The sequence below is a fragment of the Pseudorca crassidens genome, chromosome 8 (genome assembly GCF_039906515.1).
Source record: "Pseudorca crassidens isolate mPseCra1 chromosome 8, mPseCra1.hap1, whole genome shotgun sequence".
Lineage (NCBI taxonomy): Eukaryota > Metazoa > Chordata > Mammalia > Artiodactyla > Delphinidae > Pseudorca > Pseudorca crassidens.
In genome coordinates, this window is record NC_090303.1 from 25,017,684 (window position 1) to 25,036,189 (window position 18,506).

The 18,506-nt window shown below is 35.6% G+C and overlaps 1 protein-coding gene across 8 annotated transcripts in view; it reads left to right on the plus strand.

Annotated features, from left to right (window-relative positions):
- LOC137228926 (platelet glycoprotein 4) overlaps window positions 1–18,506 on the plus strand; it is an 82,635-nt gene that overhangs the window by 57,500 nt on the left and 6,629 nt on the right. For all 8 annotated transcript variants that reach the window (XM_067746066.1, XM_067746070.1, XM_067746065.1 and 5 more), the window contains 7 exons: window positions 4,574–4,734; window positions 8,845–8,992; window positions 9,758–9,937; window positions 11,380–11,471; window positions 13,563–13,609; window positions 16,750–16,819; window positions 17,693–17,880. In XM_067746066.1, the coding sequence (XP_067602167.1) occupies window positions 4,574–4,734; window positions 8,845–8,992; window positions 9,758–9,937; window positions 11,380–11,471; window positions 13,563–13,609; window positions 16,750–16,819; window positions 17,693–17,880 (886 nt within the window). The remainder of the gene's footprint in view (window positions 1–4,573; window positions 4,735–8,844; window positions 8,993–9,757; window positions 9,938–11,379; window positions 11,472–13,562; window positions 13,610–16,749; window positions 16,820–17,692; window positions 17,881–18,506) is intronic.

The window sequence follows — 18,506 nt, forward strand, 5'->3', positions numbered from 1 at the left end:
TTTCAATTTAATTTCCCTATGATATTAACTGTAGAACACCAAGAAGGAAATTAAAGATACCTTTATTTCCAATTAAAAACTAATGTTCAATTATACCATCATTCAATTATACCATCATTTCCTTCCCCCATTCTTGAAAAGAATGATCCTTCAGTAGCCAAAAAAGTGCTTCCAGATAAAATAAATTGAAATAACAATTATTTATGTTCATTAAAATGACTAGAATTTCAAATCAACAGTACATATTTAATAGTAAAATTAATTTCATAATATATGCTTAGAGCATTTCCAGATATGATAAAATAGTTTTTACATTATTATAGTACCTAAAAAGCTAAAAAAAAGTGCCAGAAGTATAGGTTGTTAAAGATGGTAGCATTTGTGTTAAATTTAATGATAATATATGAGAACATGAAATACTCTAAAATTATAAATTTAAAGAGCAGAATAACATGGTTTAAACACATATATTTGCATATTAGCTCCAATAATAAAATCACTTTAAAATGTTTTAAGAAAAAGCAGATCAGCATGTGTAATTTTCTTCCTCTAGCCCAACTAATATCAACATAGTTTACTTTTCATGCCAAATACAAAATCTCCCATTTTAGGTTCTTCCATAAATTCTTGACAGCTGATTTCTGAGTTTCAGAAACACATTAAATCTGATCCATTTCACCAAATGTTATTCTGTGGTTTAACTGTTGACTTGATAACCTGAGACTAAAACCACTTTTTGACTCTCAACACAACTGGTAGTAATATTCTAATTCATTCTCTCTCTCAGCACGCACACACACACATATGCATCATGTACACACATAGGAGAATGTTTTTTGAAATGGGAAGACTGCTTGTAACTGGTCCTAAACAGAACAAATTGAAATAGTGAGTGGAGAGGATAAAGACTCTTTTCAGTATGTTTCTGCTTTCTAGGGAAGTTTTGATTTCACTGGATGGAGAATAAATAGAAGAGTGATTAAATAGAAGAAGTAGTGTCACAGGATTTTACATGAGTTCTTGCCAGATGACTGGTTTAGATAGGAATCCTATGAACGAAGTAGTTAAAGCAATCTGGAAAGTAAGTGAGATGAGAGTTCTCCCTCTAAGGGGTGGAGGATATTTGTATAATAATAATAGTCAATGTTTACTGAATGTGCTAACACTGTTCTGAGTGCTCATATTTATTCATTCTTACAATAACCTATGAGGATAAATATTTAATTACACCATATTCCACTTATTTTGACTTTCAAAAATACTAATTTCATATAGTTCAATCTAATGTTATTATTAGTATCCCTATTTTACAGATAAGGAAACTGAGGTACAAAGAAATTAAATAACCTGCCCAGGTTTAATTGGTTAGCATGTGACCAAACTGGGAATCAAACTCATAGCATCTATTTCATTGTTAACCACTTCACTCTAGGCTTTGAGTGAAGAAGCCAATATACTTGGTCAGGCTGGGAGTAGGCTAAGGAAATCTACTCATAGATTAAAATCTCTTGGACTTCCCCAGTGGTCCAGTGGTTAGGACTCTGCGCGCTTCCACTGCAGGAGGCGCAGGTTTGATTCCTGGTCAGGGAACTGGGATCTGCGTGCCACGTGACATGGCCAAAAAAAAAAAAAAGATCTGCTATATACGATTCCGTCTCTTGGTACTCTGTAAGAGCCCTGAGAAATGGGACAATATATTTTCTACATATGTATTCTATATACTTCAGGCATAGGAAGATATCAAGGACATTTTAATAGTTACACTAAAGTTGATGAGTACTATTTTCCCGTAACAGCAATAATCAAGTGACCAGGTGACTAGATAGAGGGCATTACAGTCCCATATATCTACCTTTAAATTAATGTAGCAAAATAGAAGTTTCAAGGTAAGTGGCTTTAAACCCAGCTGGAGACCCTGTCATGTGGCAGTCATCAGGCTGGTATCCACTCATTACTAGGACTGGATAGTCTGAACACTTAAAGTCAGGGACAGATACTGATGTACATATTAGCCAAGTGAGAGGATGTTAAATTATATTACTTTTTCTGTACACATAATTATCACCTTTGTACTTCAAATTTAGTAAAAGATCTGCAAAATGGGGTAGAGAGAGTCCAAAGTCAACTTAAAATCAAGGCCTCCTAAATTCACAAAGAACATAAAAACTTTTGCTCCTTTTACAGGAACTTATGATATATTTAGCCTTGGTAGTCAAAGAGGCCTCTACAACTTTTTAGTACATTTGATAATGTTAGGATCAGAAGAAATTCATTCCTATTGTGACTGCTTCAGTATTTTTCTCTGTGTCTCTGAACAAACCATGGTGTTACGGAAACCACACAAGATTGGAGTGAAATGCCAGATTCTCCATTATCTACTACTAAATTGTCATACAACATTGAATCAGACATCTGCTTCTCTAGGACCCACTTCTATTTCTAAAAACTGGATAGGGTTAGATGACCCTAATTCTAAAGCTAGTAATTCAATGCATTCATTTCAACTCTTTGTGTTTCAATTTCCCCATTAAAAAAAATCTCTAGGTCAACAAATAAGACAAAGTAATTCATGGCGTTAGAAGAAAGGCATGATCAGTTACAATGTCTTTTGATATGAAATGTACAAGCATCAGAGTTAGGGAGTTTTCTGTCCTGCCAAGTACATTACTGAGTTCCTTTCATTAAGAACTGAAATAAAGTATGTGCCTTGAGAGGTACATGATAAACAATTGATACTATATATATTAGTCCTTAACATTCTATAGGGTGAGAGTAATTATGTGTATGTGTGTATGTTCGTGTGTGTTTTCCCCTCCTAAAGTCTCTTGAAATGGGTAAATTAACAGAGCTTTCAGCTTCCATATAGATTTCAGCTTCAAAAGCCCCATCATTTAGGGTAAACACCTTTACATTTAAAAGAATAGCATTAATACTTTATCTGTACACAATTTTGTCTTAATTTTGAGCTTGCTATGGAAATAGACTTTTTAGGAGCAAATAAAAAGATTTTCAAGGATAATTGCTTGTAAAAAGTAAGAAGATCTAACATCGCTTTAGCAGCTCCAATTGCATTGCAACAGCAATGATTGCAACAGCACAGGGTTTTGTAAAGGCATTTTAGCTGATGTCCTGTTCTTCTCTAAGGAATTCCCTTATTCTCTCCACTAAGTAATAAGTAAAGTTTCCTGAAGATATGAAACTTAACTTGACTTCTACCAACTAAGTGCAGAGGTGACAGGAACAAAAAATAGTAAAACACGGTGTAAAAGAGGACCAGCCTAAGGGTCAGAGACTAGGATCCTCGTCATGATTCTACTTCTAGGTATTTGCCTCAGTTACCCTTGAGCCAGACACCTGGTTTCTCAGAGCCTCAGCACGCTCTCCTAGAAAATGTGCTAATGTCCAATGTCCTTTCCTGATCCATCATTCTATGAATTGATGCTTCCAGGTGACAGAAACAAAGAAGTCAGATTGTCCCTGTATTCCTAGGTCTTATTAGGCTCATTTTGTGTGAAATACTTTCCTTCCTCTTCCTCTGGCAGCAAGGTAAGTTGGAACTTGACACCTGGGCATTCCTCCCAAGGTGCTTACTTGGAAACACTGCCTGCTACAAAGTCACCTTTGTCTGCGTTAGCTACTAGAGCTCCAGAGGCTTCCTGCCCAGAGAGTGAAAGCCTTGGAAGGAATCCAGGAGCGCATCTATGATAATTCCCTCGTTTTACAGATACTGAAATTGACCCAAGGGGTTTGGTGACTTTCTACTCAGTCCCAACTCCTGAAGCACAAGAGAGATTTCTAATGTAGGGTTTTCTGATTCTGTCATTGGTATTTTTCCTATCTGTCCATCTTTATTACAAGGATCATCAAAGATTTTTAATGGATTTCACAAAAGGATAACATGAAAACTTCCTTATTTCATCCTTTTATTAAAAAAAGTATTAACCTAATAATAATGAATTAAACTTGTAATTTTTGGAAACATGTACTAGCAGGTTTCTGCAAATGTACTGAGAGTTGGGAAAGCCTCATTTAGCAGGGTTTTGAAGGGGAGAAGTCAAATTTGTGTTTTTCTTAATTTAAAAGATATTAAGTGATGTTCCCCTGAAGTATCCAACTTTTGAAGAAAGTGAAAAAGCTTCCAATACCACTAGAATTTTCTCTCAGTTTTTCTGTTTTGCCTCTTCAATCCATCTCACTGAGGGCAGAAGAGAAGTTAATATTCGACATGATAATAAATTTTTGGAAAGCTTTTAATTAGCTTAATAAATTGTGTTATAAACTGTTGCAATGTTGCCATAAGGTCACTCTAAAGCTTGCTAATGGTTGGCCTTACAATCGACAGACATGGTCTGCAATATTAGACACTGATTCTCTTTGTAAAGGGTTGACGAAAAGAGATTGCTATCAAATGTGTTGAAAACATTTCTGCCGCAACCTGTGGCAGGTTGCAGAGGTTCTCACAAACAAGATACTTGAGCTTGGTTCTTTCACTAACTCATTAATGGTTTTAAACTCCCACAAGTGCCCGTATTTACTACAAAGAAATAACCCAAACTTGTTTTCTTTTTCATAGGAAACTGTCCTTGAAGAAGGTACAATTGCTTTTAAAAATTGGGTTAAAACAGGCACAACAGTTTACAGACAGTTTTGGATCTTTGATGTGCAGAATCCAGAGGAGGTGGCAGTTAACAGCAGCAAAATTAAAGTTAAGCAAAGAGGTCCTTACACGTACAGGTGAGCGAGTCCCCATAAAAAGTGGCACTCTTCCCTTGACCATATGTGTTTCTGAAAAAGCTTCCACTTGACAACTCCCATTGTATTGAAATGTACTTATTATTTTCTTGCCATTAACATACATTGAAATATTCTGTTTCTGCTATACAAAAGCCTAATCTAAGGATTTAATGATGATAAGAAATATATATTTTATTATGAATTTACCAGCACCAATTAACTGCCCTACATTTAGGAAGTTACAGGAGTTTTACACTTGTGGCATATATTTTCAACAAGTCTAAAATATGCATGCTAAATAAAAAACCATCTATCACAATTTTAAAACCAGAGCACTTTGAAATCCTAAAATTGGAAGTGTAGGTTATATGAGTGGTTCTCCAAGGGTGGCTCCTGAACCAGCCACATCAGCATCTCCTGGGAACTAAGTAGAAATGTGAATTCTCAGGCCCCACCTTAGACCAAATGAATCAGAGACACTTGGTTTAGACGCCAGTAATGAGTTTTACAAGTACTCTGGGGGACTGCAATACACACTCAATTCTGAGAACCGCAGCATTAAACTGTTTCTACCTAACTACAATACCTGCTAAGGACTTCTATTCAAACTAATTTCCAGGTCATGTGGGTGTTTGTATTTATTCAGTAGTTTCATTCTTATGTTTTCTTCAGTACTGAGACTGAATAAGCTATACCTTTATCTACATGCCTTAACATACTTTGGAATAGAATCATAGCCTATTGGAAGTAGGGGGAAATAATTAGCCAGAACTTTTCATTTTGTAAATTTAAAAACAAACTGATACCAGGGTAAGTGAAATGATTTGTCCCTGTTCACACAAACCTACGAACAGGTAACTCTTAGATAGTTGTGTACATTTTCTCCTATGTAAATTATAGACTATGTGTATTTTCTAACTATCAAAGTAGGAAAAGGGGAGATTGAGGTGCTAAAAACACTAACCTTATCCAGGTATCAGGAATATATTTATGGTGCCCATATGTGAAGATAGCTAATCCTGCTGTATCATTTGTTATACACATGAGTGGTTTTTCCTCAAGAATAATACAACTACTCATATGCCATGATCAAGTATTATTACAAAATTTCATATTTGTAATGATTTCTTCTAATTCATAGTTTTACTTTCTTATCTGTTTCAGATAGTCTATGATTATATAATTTCTTTCCTTTCCGTGCATTAATATATTTCTAGATTGACAGCTCACACGCAAATATAATGAAATAACAGTAGTTGGGAGGGTGATGCCTGCTGCCGCAGCACATGATACGTAAGCTGCAGAGCACCTTGGTGCCTATTCTGTCCTAATAATTATCCCCACGTCTCCTGTCTCCCGGCACAGGTCTGTGACTATTCACAGCTCTGTCAAAGAAGACATGGTTTTCATTGTTACAAAAAAAAAAAAAACCCAGAAAACAAAACAAAACAAAACAACACCTCACCTTGGAAAATATTTTTATTTTTTCATGGTCTTATAGTTCTTATGTTGTTATGAAAAGCTGTATGAATACCTTCGCCCAAAAACTGTTGTTAGCTGTGATGTGTACCTATGAAAATGTAGAATTCACATATGACCTAGTAAGAATCTATGCATAACTGATTAAAAATCATACCCTGAGAGAACCGAATACATGTGATAAAAGAGAATACTTAGAATTTGGGAACTCATCACAGTTTTTAATTTTTTGTTTGTTTGGAGGGGTTATGTTTTTACTTTTAAAGGTATTAATTGGGGTGTGGAAAACATAAACATAATATTGAATCCTGCCCTAGTCCTGCTCTGATAGTTGATAGTTAATACATATTTTATTCTTAGAGGCTTAAACCTTGCTCTTGAAGGGATGAAAGGGGGTGGGTTAGATATAATTGATTTACCTGGAGAAGAGAAGTTGGATTTGCAGCTAAAGTACATAAACAATAAACTCCTATTTATATAACAATGTTAAACGAATTTGTGATTAACTACAAGTCATCTTGTCTCATGATGTCAACAAAACGGTCCTTAGTGTCTGCTTGGATGCCTTAAATGATGGGAAAATGACATTTACCTTTCCAAAAAAGTTAATAGTTTGAGAGTCTTCCACGTGTTGAGGTGATCCTGCCTCCCCATCAATTACACCCTGAACTCAGTTGAAATTCTAAGTGGAGGAGGATGTCTCTCCTCAAACCACAGGCTTATTTGGCTTTCGGCTGCTAAAGTGAGCTTGATGAAACTTTGACAAGATGTGACATGGGTCAAAGCATAAAATTGCCTGGATAGAGATCTGAATTATATATGTTCCAACCTACACCATCTCTATGAAGACCTGGTAACTCCTTCAGAATATTCTCAGATCCAATCTTTTTTTTTTTAATTACTTTGTTTTGGCGGGAGTACATAGCAAAATCGGAGGCAAATTCCTCCCTTTGGCCTTATTAACCAACACTTTCTGAAACCTGTATACATTCTAATTTTTAAACAAAAACTTTAGTGATTCATGTTCTCTTTTTAAAAGTACGTACTAAACACAGGCCTCAGTTTAAAGGATTTTTCTGTTAGTCAGTGCCATCTACTGGTACAATGTAAGTACAACTAAGTAAACTAGAATTTGGGTCACAATTATTTTTCTATTTCAATTATTTTATATATATATATACACATATATATATATAATCCTGAAAATTAAAGTATTTTCATTTTAAAAGTTAATATGTAATCTAATTTTAATATACAGTTATCTAATAGAAAAGAGTAATTGACTAGTAATAGACTCTCCAGGGAGATGTTCCAGATTTTTATATTCTTTGCATGTCTACAGTACTCCAAGAAGAATAAATAATAAAGCTTGATGAAATTACATTAGAAATAAAATCTATTTCAATTTTTTGTGAATTCTCTTTTTAAAGAATGTGAACAATAAATTTATTCATTCAAAAACATTTACGAAGAACTTACCATGTACCAGACACTGCTTGGGGATACAAAACACACATACTACCTATGTTATAGCAATTTACATTTTTATTATACCTGATTAAAATCAGGTCAGGTGTTTTTGGTTTATTTTATTTTTTCCATTTCAGTCCCATGCTTTTTCAGTCTTTACCTTAGTTAGACAACAACAGATAACTATTAGAACCTCACATAATAGACATTCAGATATATAATAGAGCAATGAATAATGTCTACCTTATTGCATCTCAGTAAATATCTTATACTTGCAAAAGATTTTTTTCCATATATAACCCTTCACCACATTCCTAAAAAGTAGTTGGTACTTTGCCTAGAGATTTTAGAGCCAGGAGCTTAGAACTCGTAAGTATACAATACATGAGGCAGAGATGGAGGGGAATGGTCTCTAAAGTGGAAATTATATTTCATTAGTTATTTTAATTCTGATTAAAATACCAGAGATTATGAAAAAGCCAGTACTGGAAAGGCTGTGTACTTTGAACATTCTTTCTAATGTACGGAAACGTGCTTTTACTGTTCCTTTCCTTCAGCCTCTCTGCTGTCTCCTCCCGACCCTCAGGATAAAAAGCTAAATATCTGAGTACAGGACACAACCCTTTTATGTTTGAGATCTTGTTTATTTTAGTGGCTTTATTTCCACCACTCTCCTTACTCTAACTCTGTAAACCAACCATAGTGAAAAGTTTGCGTATCTAAAATTACACCATGTTCTTACTCCTTAATCTTCTACATGTTATTTTCTACCCTATTTTACCTAACTAAACTTCTCCTTGTCATTCAGACCACTTGTGTGGAATTGTATCTTGTCCATTATCCCCCCCATAACCATCCCAAGCCTGGGTTTGTACCTGTTCTGTGTTTTCCCACAGACACTGTGTAAACTCCTATAATAACGCGTACTCCTTCTCCCCTGCTCTGCACCTCTAAGACACCTCCCCACCCACCCCTCCCCACCTTCTCTGATTTGCTAGAAACTCAGCATTTGCTTATATATCATTTTAACCCACCTGTTTAGCCTAATTTCTGACATAGTCTGTGCACTCAAAAATTATTTGTTGCATGAATGAACGGCATTTGAGACTTAATGTTCACTTGCAACAATTATTTTGAATTTTATTTACTTTTTTTTTCCAGAGTTCGTTATCTAGCCAAGGAAAATATAACCCATGACTCTGAGACCCACACGGTCTCTTTCCTACAGCCCAACGGTGCCATCTTTGAACCCTCACTATCAGTTGGAACCGAGAATGACACTTTCACTGTTCTCAATCTGGCTGTAGCAGTGAGTAGACAAACAGCGAAATTACTGGTTTTGAAATACTCTAGAATCCTCTGTAATTAATCTCATGATTAGAACTACTATTAGATATCATTTATTTTGTTATGTTTATGAAAATGTGTTCTTACGGCATTATTTTGAATTACACTCATTTGGAAAGATAACAAGATTATAGAATAATCAACTGAATTAGAAAACTATTTAAAGTGTATTATTTAGGACTTCCCTGGTGGCGCAGTAGTTAATAATCCACCTGCTAATGCAGGGGACACGGGTTCGAGTCCTGGTCAGAGAAGATCCCACATGCTACGGAGCAACTAAGCCTGTATGCCACAACTGCTGAGCCTGTGAGCCACAACTACTGAAGCCCATGCGCCTAGAGCCCATACTCCACAACAAGAGAAGCCACCACAATGAGAAGCCCGCACACAGCAAAGAAGACTAGCCCCTGCTCTCTGTAACTAGAGAAAGCCCACGTGCGGCAAAAAAGACCCAACACAGCCAAAAATAAATAAATAAATAAAATTTTATTTCTTAAAAAGTAGGATTTAACTTTGACAGTCTTCTTCCTGTGGCTCACACTGAGGCAGAGAAATGTAATCATTCAGAGATGAAGAAAAAATACACTTTTAGTCTTGGCAAGATTTGGCAGTCATTTTAAAGATACAGTTGAAAACTTTTATCAAGCTTAGTTCTAGTATTTTCCATTTATTTGTTTAAAATCTGATACTACAATTGGTGTCTTAAACGGTGATTTTTTTTTTGCAGGCTGCACCCCACCTCTACCCAAACGTATTTATTCAAGGAGTACTCAATTCACTTATCAAAAAGTCAAAATCTTCTATGTTTCAAAAGAGAACTTTGAAAGAACTATTGTGGGGCTATAAGGATCCATTCTTGAGTTTGGTTCCATACCCTATTCCCACTACAGTTGGTGTTTTTTATCCTGTGAGTACGAAGTATGAATGTTGATACTGTTAGACTTTAATTGGATAAATATACTGGCACTGACAATTCATAATTTTATCATTTAGTGTGTTAACCCTATTTCTGATATGGGAATAAATGTTCTAAGTTTTTAAAAAGTCTCTACCTACATGGATTTAGTTTTCCTAGTTGGGAGAATTTACTTATCTGAATTTAGCACATTTAATCAAGTTTCCACTCTTAGATAAATATACAATTGTCAAAAATAAGGTTATAAGCTGGTAAGACTTTGAGCATTGTTTTTGGTTTTGATTTCCTGTCTGATAAATCAAGTTTAGGGGCTTCCCTGGTGGCGCAGTAGGTTGAGAGTCCGCCTGCTGATGCAGGGGACACAGGTTCATGCCCCGGTCTGGGAAGATCCCACATGCCGCAGAGCGGCTAGGCCTGTGAGCCATGGCCACTGAGCCTGCGTGTCCGGAGCCTGTGCTCCGCAACGGGAGAGGCCACAACAGTGAGGCCCGCGTACCGAAAAAAAAAAAAATCAAGTTTAATACCATATTTTTATTTTTGTTAATTGTATTCATCATATCATTCTTCCTTTTCTAGACCTGTTACGAATTTATTTCAATGTAAATTTAAAAGTCACCAGAAATTGCACAGCAGATTGATAAGTCAGCAATGTCATATTTTCACAGAATTAGTTGATAAGAACTTCTAGGAATCTACAAATGTCATGAAATGGCAGTTTGGAGATAAAGAAAAATGTGAACTTGGTTATGTACTTAGTTATAGCATAATGTTTTGAATTATAAATAGGACAAGGTGACTATTGCATTGAAAATATGACGGTGATTTCATTTGGCACTATATGACGTATTAGTTATATTCTCCAGTTCGTGGTTGTTATTTTACTTTAGATGGTTTTTAGGATTGCAAGTTCATAGATCAATCAAATATGAATATAGAAAGCCTTAAGGGATAATAAATTCAGTTACTATTATTTAACACAAATATTCTTAATTCTTTCCTTGGCTAATTCTGCTTTAAATTTTGTAAGCACTTATTATCTTATTAAAGATCATAACATTGAGAATACTTCTAGAAATCTGTCACAGTTCTCATAGGTTCTGTTCATTATCCCCTCACCTCAATAAAAGAGGAGTAGTGATTAAGATGGCCTTTCTGGCTTAATTATGAAAAGTGTGCTAGAGTGGGATGTCAGCTTTGCTATTTGTTTCCTTCTGTCTGAGGATCTAGCGCTTACTTCTAGGCACCTTTTATATTATATCTTTTTAAAATGTTAAAGACCAAAAATTTAAAAACTTTATTGCATATATATATTTCAAATCATATTAAAAAATTATGAACAACCACTGAGAAATGTGTAAGTTAATTACATATTTTATAACTTAGAAAATGTGGCTTGTTGTAGAAGTAATTTTTTCTTGTACGTATCTTTTCAGTACAACAATACTGCAGATGGAGTTTATAAAGTTTTCAGCGGAAAGGACGACATAAGCAAAGTTGCCATAATCGACACATATAAAGGCAAAAAGTAAGTATTCACACAAAGTGTGTGTGTGTGTGTGTCACTAAGGTACTCTAAGGCAGGCAAGAAACTTATTTAACAACTGGTAATGCATAGACACCAACCTGTGGAACAGACCTGCCTGTATCTCAGCCCTAGAAACTCCTGTTCTGCCAGGCGTTAACCCTTTAGTTGTGACGACTGGTCACACTAGTGCATAGGTGCTGAGTGTCAGACCCACTGAGGGTTGACCTTTATACATAGGTTCTCTTACATAAAGAAATCTAAAGAAACTACTTCCATCTCTGCTGCATAACCAGCGTTATCGTGCACTCATACAATTACATAACCACAAATGAAAAGGAAGAAAATCAATACATTAACTCATCTAGTAAGTAGGAAAATACATCTTTCTGCTTTTTTTATTTTAACCGAGCATGTCAAATAAAAATTGTTCATTCCAAGGACATGACTAAATGTGCCTATAAAGGTGGAAGCTTAATGAATCCATGCCAACACTTTCATGACTTTCCCCTTCAAAATTTTCTTGAAATATTTTCTATATTGGTAACTTAGCTTTTAAAAACTTTATCAATGCAATAAGGGAAGTAGTATTTCAAGTGCTAAAACTGACATATTAAACTTGAAAATAAGGAGCATGCCTCCTGGGAAGCAGTAGTAGAATGAGATATGTTCATATAGCCATGATTTCCTACTTTCCCCTAGCTTGTGCCTGTTTATCTGGAGTACACCTAATTTATTCATCATATGTCTAAAATAGGACGAACCCCAATAAATATCAAGGGAAAAGCCTTTTCTCCTCAAAGTTAAAATGACTTTTAAGTCAGTGATTTTCTGACAAAGAATAGTCAAAATCAAAAGAGGTGAAATATTTTTATTAAGTAAACATTACCTCACACTGCATTCCTATCTAAAAGTTGCTTAAAACAGTTAAACACTCGTGTAGTCCTTTTTCTTCTACAGAGTTCATAGTCACGTATTTTTGTTGAAAATTCTAATGGAGGAAAATGAACACATCTAAATGCTCATTTTAGGGGAAATCACTATATATTGAGGCAAGTGAGCATTTCCTCTATTTCAATATTACAGAGAGTTTTTGAGGAGTGTTACTAAATGCTCCAAATTGGAGTAAGAATTTCCCATGAGTTTAAGATTATGACAAGGTTAATTTAACTGACCATGGCAAGACTGAGCATGATTAAGTTTACTCTGTTTGAAAAAGCAGGAGCAGTGGAGGTGATGGTGGTTGGATGAATTGGGAGATTGGGATTGACATATATACACTAATATGTATAAAACAGATAACTAATAAGAACCTGCTGTATAAAAATAAATTAATTAAATTAAAAACAACAACAACAACAAAGAATCAACAGCTTGCCTTGACATCTTATTGGATGGTATGTTGGGAGTGTGAAAAACCCACTTTCCATCACCAAAAAGTGGCTGAGTGTGCAGAGAAACTATCACTACTGTTGTTTTTATTGTTTCCAGATATATATGTTGATACATATATCTTATGTAGATACCAGAGTACAAATTAATAAACTCCATCCTACTTTAATGCCCACTCACGTAAGAGGTAAAAGAGAGGAAAAGTTTAAATTGATTATCTACATGTTTCTAATCTCTACTGATCAAACATCTGCTTCTTTCTGTCCTCCTCCACACTTCCCTCTTCCCTCATACTGAGTTTATACCAGTTATCTGGTTAATATTTTCCTCCTATTCAGCTGAACACACAAAACAAAAAAAACTTTCCCCTAAGTAGAGAGCTAAATTTCTGATAAGTGCTTCTCAATTTCCTTTTTGCAGAACTCTGTTCCAAGTTGTTTCTAACTACCAACTTCTGGCAGCTTTTATTGTATAATCTGGCCACTTAATGGCATCAGGCGCTTCACTTATCTCAACAAGATGCAAACTTCAAACAAAACATAGACCAAATGACTTAGAACATTTCTTAAACCTAGCATTTGATACATCTAGTCCAATCAATATGATTTTTGCAGGAGTACTGACTCATAATAGACAATGTAATGTGAAAACGTGCTCTTGAAATGAGACTGATCATTTTCTTTTTTTTTTTTTATTCCTAAGGAATCTCTCCTATTGGCCAAGTTATTGTGACATGATTAATGGTACAGGTAAGGGCATTTGTTTTGTGGTAATAATCACAGTGAAACCAACTCCTTTCTCCCACAAATCCACCAGGGTACCTACAGTGTTCTGGAGTTTGAGGGTATGCGTTTACCTATCTTTGTATCCCTGCAACATAATTCAGAGTCTCTGTTCTTACGTAGGCTTAGTAAATGTCTGTCTAATGTGATGGGATTTCTGAAGATCAACCATTGAAGATGAGCCTTTACTGCATTCCTGGGGAAATGTTTGCTTCATAAAAGCTTTACTTAATTGAACTCCCTCCCTGGCCACAGAAGTCAGGGGTTAGAAAGTTTTAGAGTAGTCGTCACTGTCTGCATCTTTTGTTAAGTACTGTGTACATAATGGTTTAAAACTGAAAGAATTAAAAAATCAAGATAAGTACAAAAGTAAAACATGCATCCAAATTGAGGTTTCAATATGAGGTAGAATCAGTGAAGCTGTTAAGACAGAGCCACGGATTTTTGAATGAGGTGATCAGAAATGAGAGAGAAAACAGCAACAAAACAAGGTTATAAGTGTACTAACCATGAAAAATGTATGCAGAAATGCACATTCTGAATTAGAGTTGTGAAGAAAGAAGGTACTATGAATTTAGATTTAGTGTGTGGTAGATCCAGCTTATTATTCTCCTTAAAAAAAAACAAAGTACACATATGCCTATTATTTTAAGAATTAAGATTGTAGGGCTTCCCTGGTGGCGCAGTGGTTGGGAATCCGCCTGCCAATGCAGGGGACACAGGTTCGTGCCCTGGTGGGGGAAGATTCCCACATGCCACGGAGTGGCAGGGCCCATGAGCCATGGCCGCTGAGCCTGCGCGTTCGGAGCCTGTGCTCCGCAACGGGAGAGGCCACAACAGTGAGAGGCCCGTGTACCGCAAAAAAAATAAATAAAAAATAATAAAAAAGTAAAAATAGCATAAAAAAAAGAATTGATTGTGAAAAGCAATGGGAATCGAATCCCATGAGGTAATTAAAATCAGAGGTGAACTTTCAGCTGCTAAGAAGCAGAAGCAGAGTATAATGTTTACAAAGCCAGTGAGACAATGCTTTATAGAAAGGTAATATAATGAAGATGAAAAATGTTAAATACAAAGTTATGTAAAAGGCAGGGAATAAAAAGGAAACAGAATATTCATTTTCACAAACATATTGCTGAGTTTTGCATGTTTATTTAATTTTGTTAACACTCTTCTAGAAGAAAAGAGCAAAACCAAATGTTGAGTTTGCTTTGTAGTGCTTTGAGTCATGGGGATCGGTAAGGAGGTCCTTTCTCAGCAGTTCATTTCTGCAAATAGTCAGGTGTCCCAATACCACTAACTCTAGTAATTTCTTAAGCATAAACTTCAGTCCTTAGACACAGAGAAAAATATACTGTGCTTCTTCTAGTAAACTACTGTTTATGGGCTTAAAAATATATTTAAAAACTTTGTCCAAAACAGAGAAGTAGAGAAGTTTTAAAAGAGGAATTAGAGGGCTTCCCTGGTGGCGCAGTGGTTGAGAGTCCGCCTGCCAAGGCAGGGGACATGGGTTCGTGCCCCGGTCCGGGAAGATCCCACATGCCGCAGAGCGGCTGGGCCCGTGAGCCATGGCTGCTGAGCCTGTGCGTCTGGAGCTTGTGCTCCGCAACGGGAAAGGCCACAAGAGTGAGAGGCCCGCGTACCGCAAAAAAATAAAAAAATAAAGGAATTAGAGGGTTCGTTAATGACTATAATATAAATACATGTGTATCGGGCATGAAGCTAAAAGTATCTAAGAATAAAAAAGCAGTGAAACAAACTAGGAGCAAAGGTAGACTGAATAGGCCAGAGGACTCTGATGGAATCCCTGTGAGAGAGATTCTTAGTTATGGCACTAGGGAAAAGAGACTAATGAAATGGAAAGTGTTCAAAGGTGGTTTTTATCATGATTTAGATGTACCTCTTCTACCTTCTTCAGTAAGTTTAAAGAGACAGAAAATGAAAATATTGATTTACAGTTGAATGTATTACAAAAAAGAGCCCTGCTAATATCAGCTATCTTATGGTCATGGCCCATGGTAATTGCTGGTGTCATTATGACACAATTTTCGATGATATTTCAGATCATTTTTAAAGCTTTTCAAGGTATTCTTTTCCTTTTATGGCTACGATGTTGGGACAGCAGTTGTCCCAACATTCTCTCAATGGCAGTATCAAGTTCATTGAGATCTTCTGTTACATTTCACTTATCATAAAAATATAAATGAAATGTAATAAGATCACAAGGTTAGTGCAGTTACCAGAAGAAGAGCGTGGTATTCATAGTTGAAGGATAGGTCTTACTGTTTTGAACAGACACATTCAGTGGTGGCTCATTTTGGTGATATTCATTTGTGGAGCAAATGGGGGAATAATCTCATTTTTTCTGCTTATATCCAGTGTGTGCCATGGGTCATAACCATAGGAGAGATTCAATAAACTCAACAAATGCCCTTTTTATTTTGATGTGTACATTTTCCAACCATTTGCATGAAATTCTGTTTAGTGAGAGAACTTCAATAAGTGACTTAAAAAATATTAATCAGACGTTAGGATAGGTGAATGAATCGTTACTAAAAGTAAGAACAACATTTACCAAAATGAGTTCTAACGGAACCTCAAGGTAAGAAAAGTGCTACTCTACTGATAGGTGGAGGATTTCAAAACACACAATCACAGTTTTAACAACGTGCGATTTTGCCATTGTTTTTTAACTTTCATTAATTTTTAAGGAGTGGGAAAATTTAGTATGAAATTGAATACCAGTGATTGTGTACGGTGTACAGACTGGTTCAATGTGGTAACTGCTAGCACATGCCACAATTCGGCACTTGAAATGCAGCTAGTACAAACTGAAATGTGCTGTAAGTATACAGTACACACTGGATTTTGAGATTTTTGTTAATTTTTATATTGATTGTATTTAAAATGGTATTTTGGATATATTGGGTTAAATAAAATATACCAGATACTTTTTTCATTTTTAAAATGTGGCTACCGGAGAATTTTAATATTATATATACAGTCTGCATTTTATGTCTCTTAACCCTGCTGGAATCGAGATTTCTAGATTTGTCTAGGACACACATTACACCTAATCCCTTGCCACTGGCTTGGTTTTTAAACAGACGCAGCATCATTTCCACCTTTCATTGAGAAGACCCAGGTATTGCAGTTCTTCTCCTCTGACATTTGCAGGTAAGACAAAGACATTGATGTATTTCTCGAAGTCACAGTTCTTTACCTAAGAGATAAAACACAGACCAAGAAGCTCATACTTAATAATCGTGTTATTTGAGAAAAATAAAGTACATTTAGGGAAGTCTTTTCTTGATGTATTAAGAAGAAATATAATATGGAATTCATAATGTGTTCATAAGTCTTTAAAAAATTGAAAGATGTAGGAGGATATTTTGCATAATGCAAATCACTTTCTTCTTTGTTATTTCTAAGCGAGAACTATATTTTCATTCTTTTACTAAACTAGTAGTATGTGTAGTAACAGTCAACTCTAGAAAGGCATGTTCAGTCTTTGTAAAGATGTCCAAAGAGGATGATACCACAGTCACAGGGCTATGTTAATGTGCTCTACAGACAGTATAGCATCTTTTCAAATTGATGGGGCCTAGCAGCTATTACAAAAGCATTGGCACACACACACGGATATCCTTGAATCCTAGCCCTGTTTCTAAACGCTTGTGGTGTGGGTAAGCATTTAATATCTCTGAATTTTTCCTTATCTGTAAAACTGAAAAGAGCAGCATTTCTTCAACTAGAATTAACAGGGGATTAGAAAACATGTATTGCGTCCCGGTATGTTGCCGGGGTTATGGTGGACACTTGGTAAATGCAGGAGTGTAGGAGACATATATCAAAACCTATATGCACACACCCCAGCATGTGAGCAGCCTTTCTCTCCAGGATTAAGTTGTAGAAGATTGAAATTTTATTTTTCTTTAATTTAACTTGGGCACAAATAGAGGACTTGAGGGAGTCATATAAATATTTAATCTATAAAGGAAACTCTGAGAAATGTCCTCAGTATAAATGAAGATCTTTATCTGTGTTTAGGTCAATCTATGCTGTGTTTGGAGCCGAAATTAATCTGAAAGGAATACCTGTGTATAGATTTAGTCTTCCATCCTTGGCTTTCGCATCTCCAGTTCTAAATCCAGACAATCACTGTTTCTGCACAGAAAAAATTATCTCCAAAAATTGTACTTCATATGGTGTGCTAGATATTGGCAAATGCAAAGACGGTGAGTAAAAGTTCTCAACGGCACAATCCATGCCATAATTTGTAGTTTTCTTTAAACTTCACCCAGGAATCCTTTCCAGCAAAAATTTAAAGCGTGAAAGCAATGAGGGCAGAAAGTAAAGGTGGTGGTAGGATATTTTTGTTTTGATTTTTGTACCGCTGTCAAGGTCCCAATCGTTTCAGTGTTGCAAAACTTAGTTATTATTAGGTAAAGCCCTACTGATATTTCCGAGTGCTACTTTGGAAAATGTCTCTTCAGGTCCTTTGCTCATTTTTTAATTGGGTTATTTATTTTTTTGAGTGGTGTGAATTTTTTATATATTTTGGATGTTAATCACTTACGGGATATGCATTTTTCAAATATTTTTTTCCCATCCCATAGATACCCTTTTCATTTTTTGATGGTTTTCTTTGCTGTGCAGAATCCCTGTTGCTCCTTATAGATTTAGGGTAAAATGAAAATAGTTCCCAGAATATTCTGAGCATCCTAACTTACCCATCTGACGTTTTTCTAACCTTTTCTACCCTAGAAAATGGTAAATTAAAATAAGTATATTTCAGGGTGTCTGAGACAAGAATTGATTCAAACATGAAATTTGGAGTCTTTCTTATTTTGCTCACCTTCTT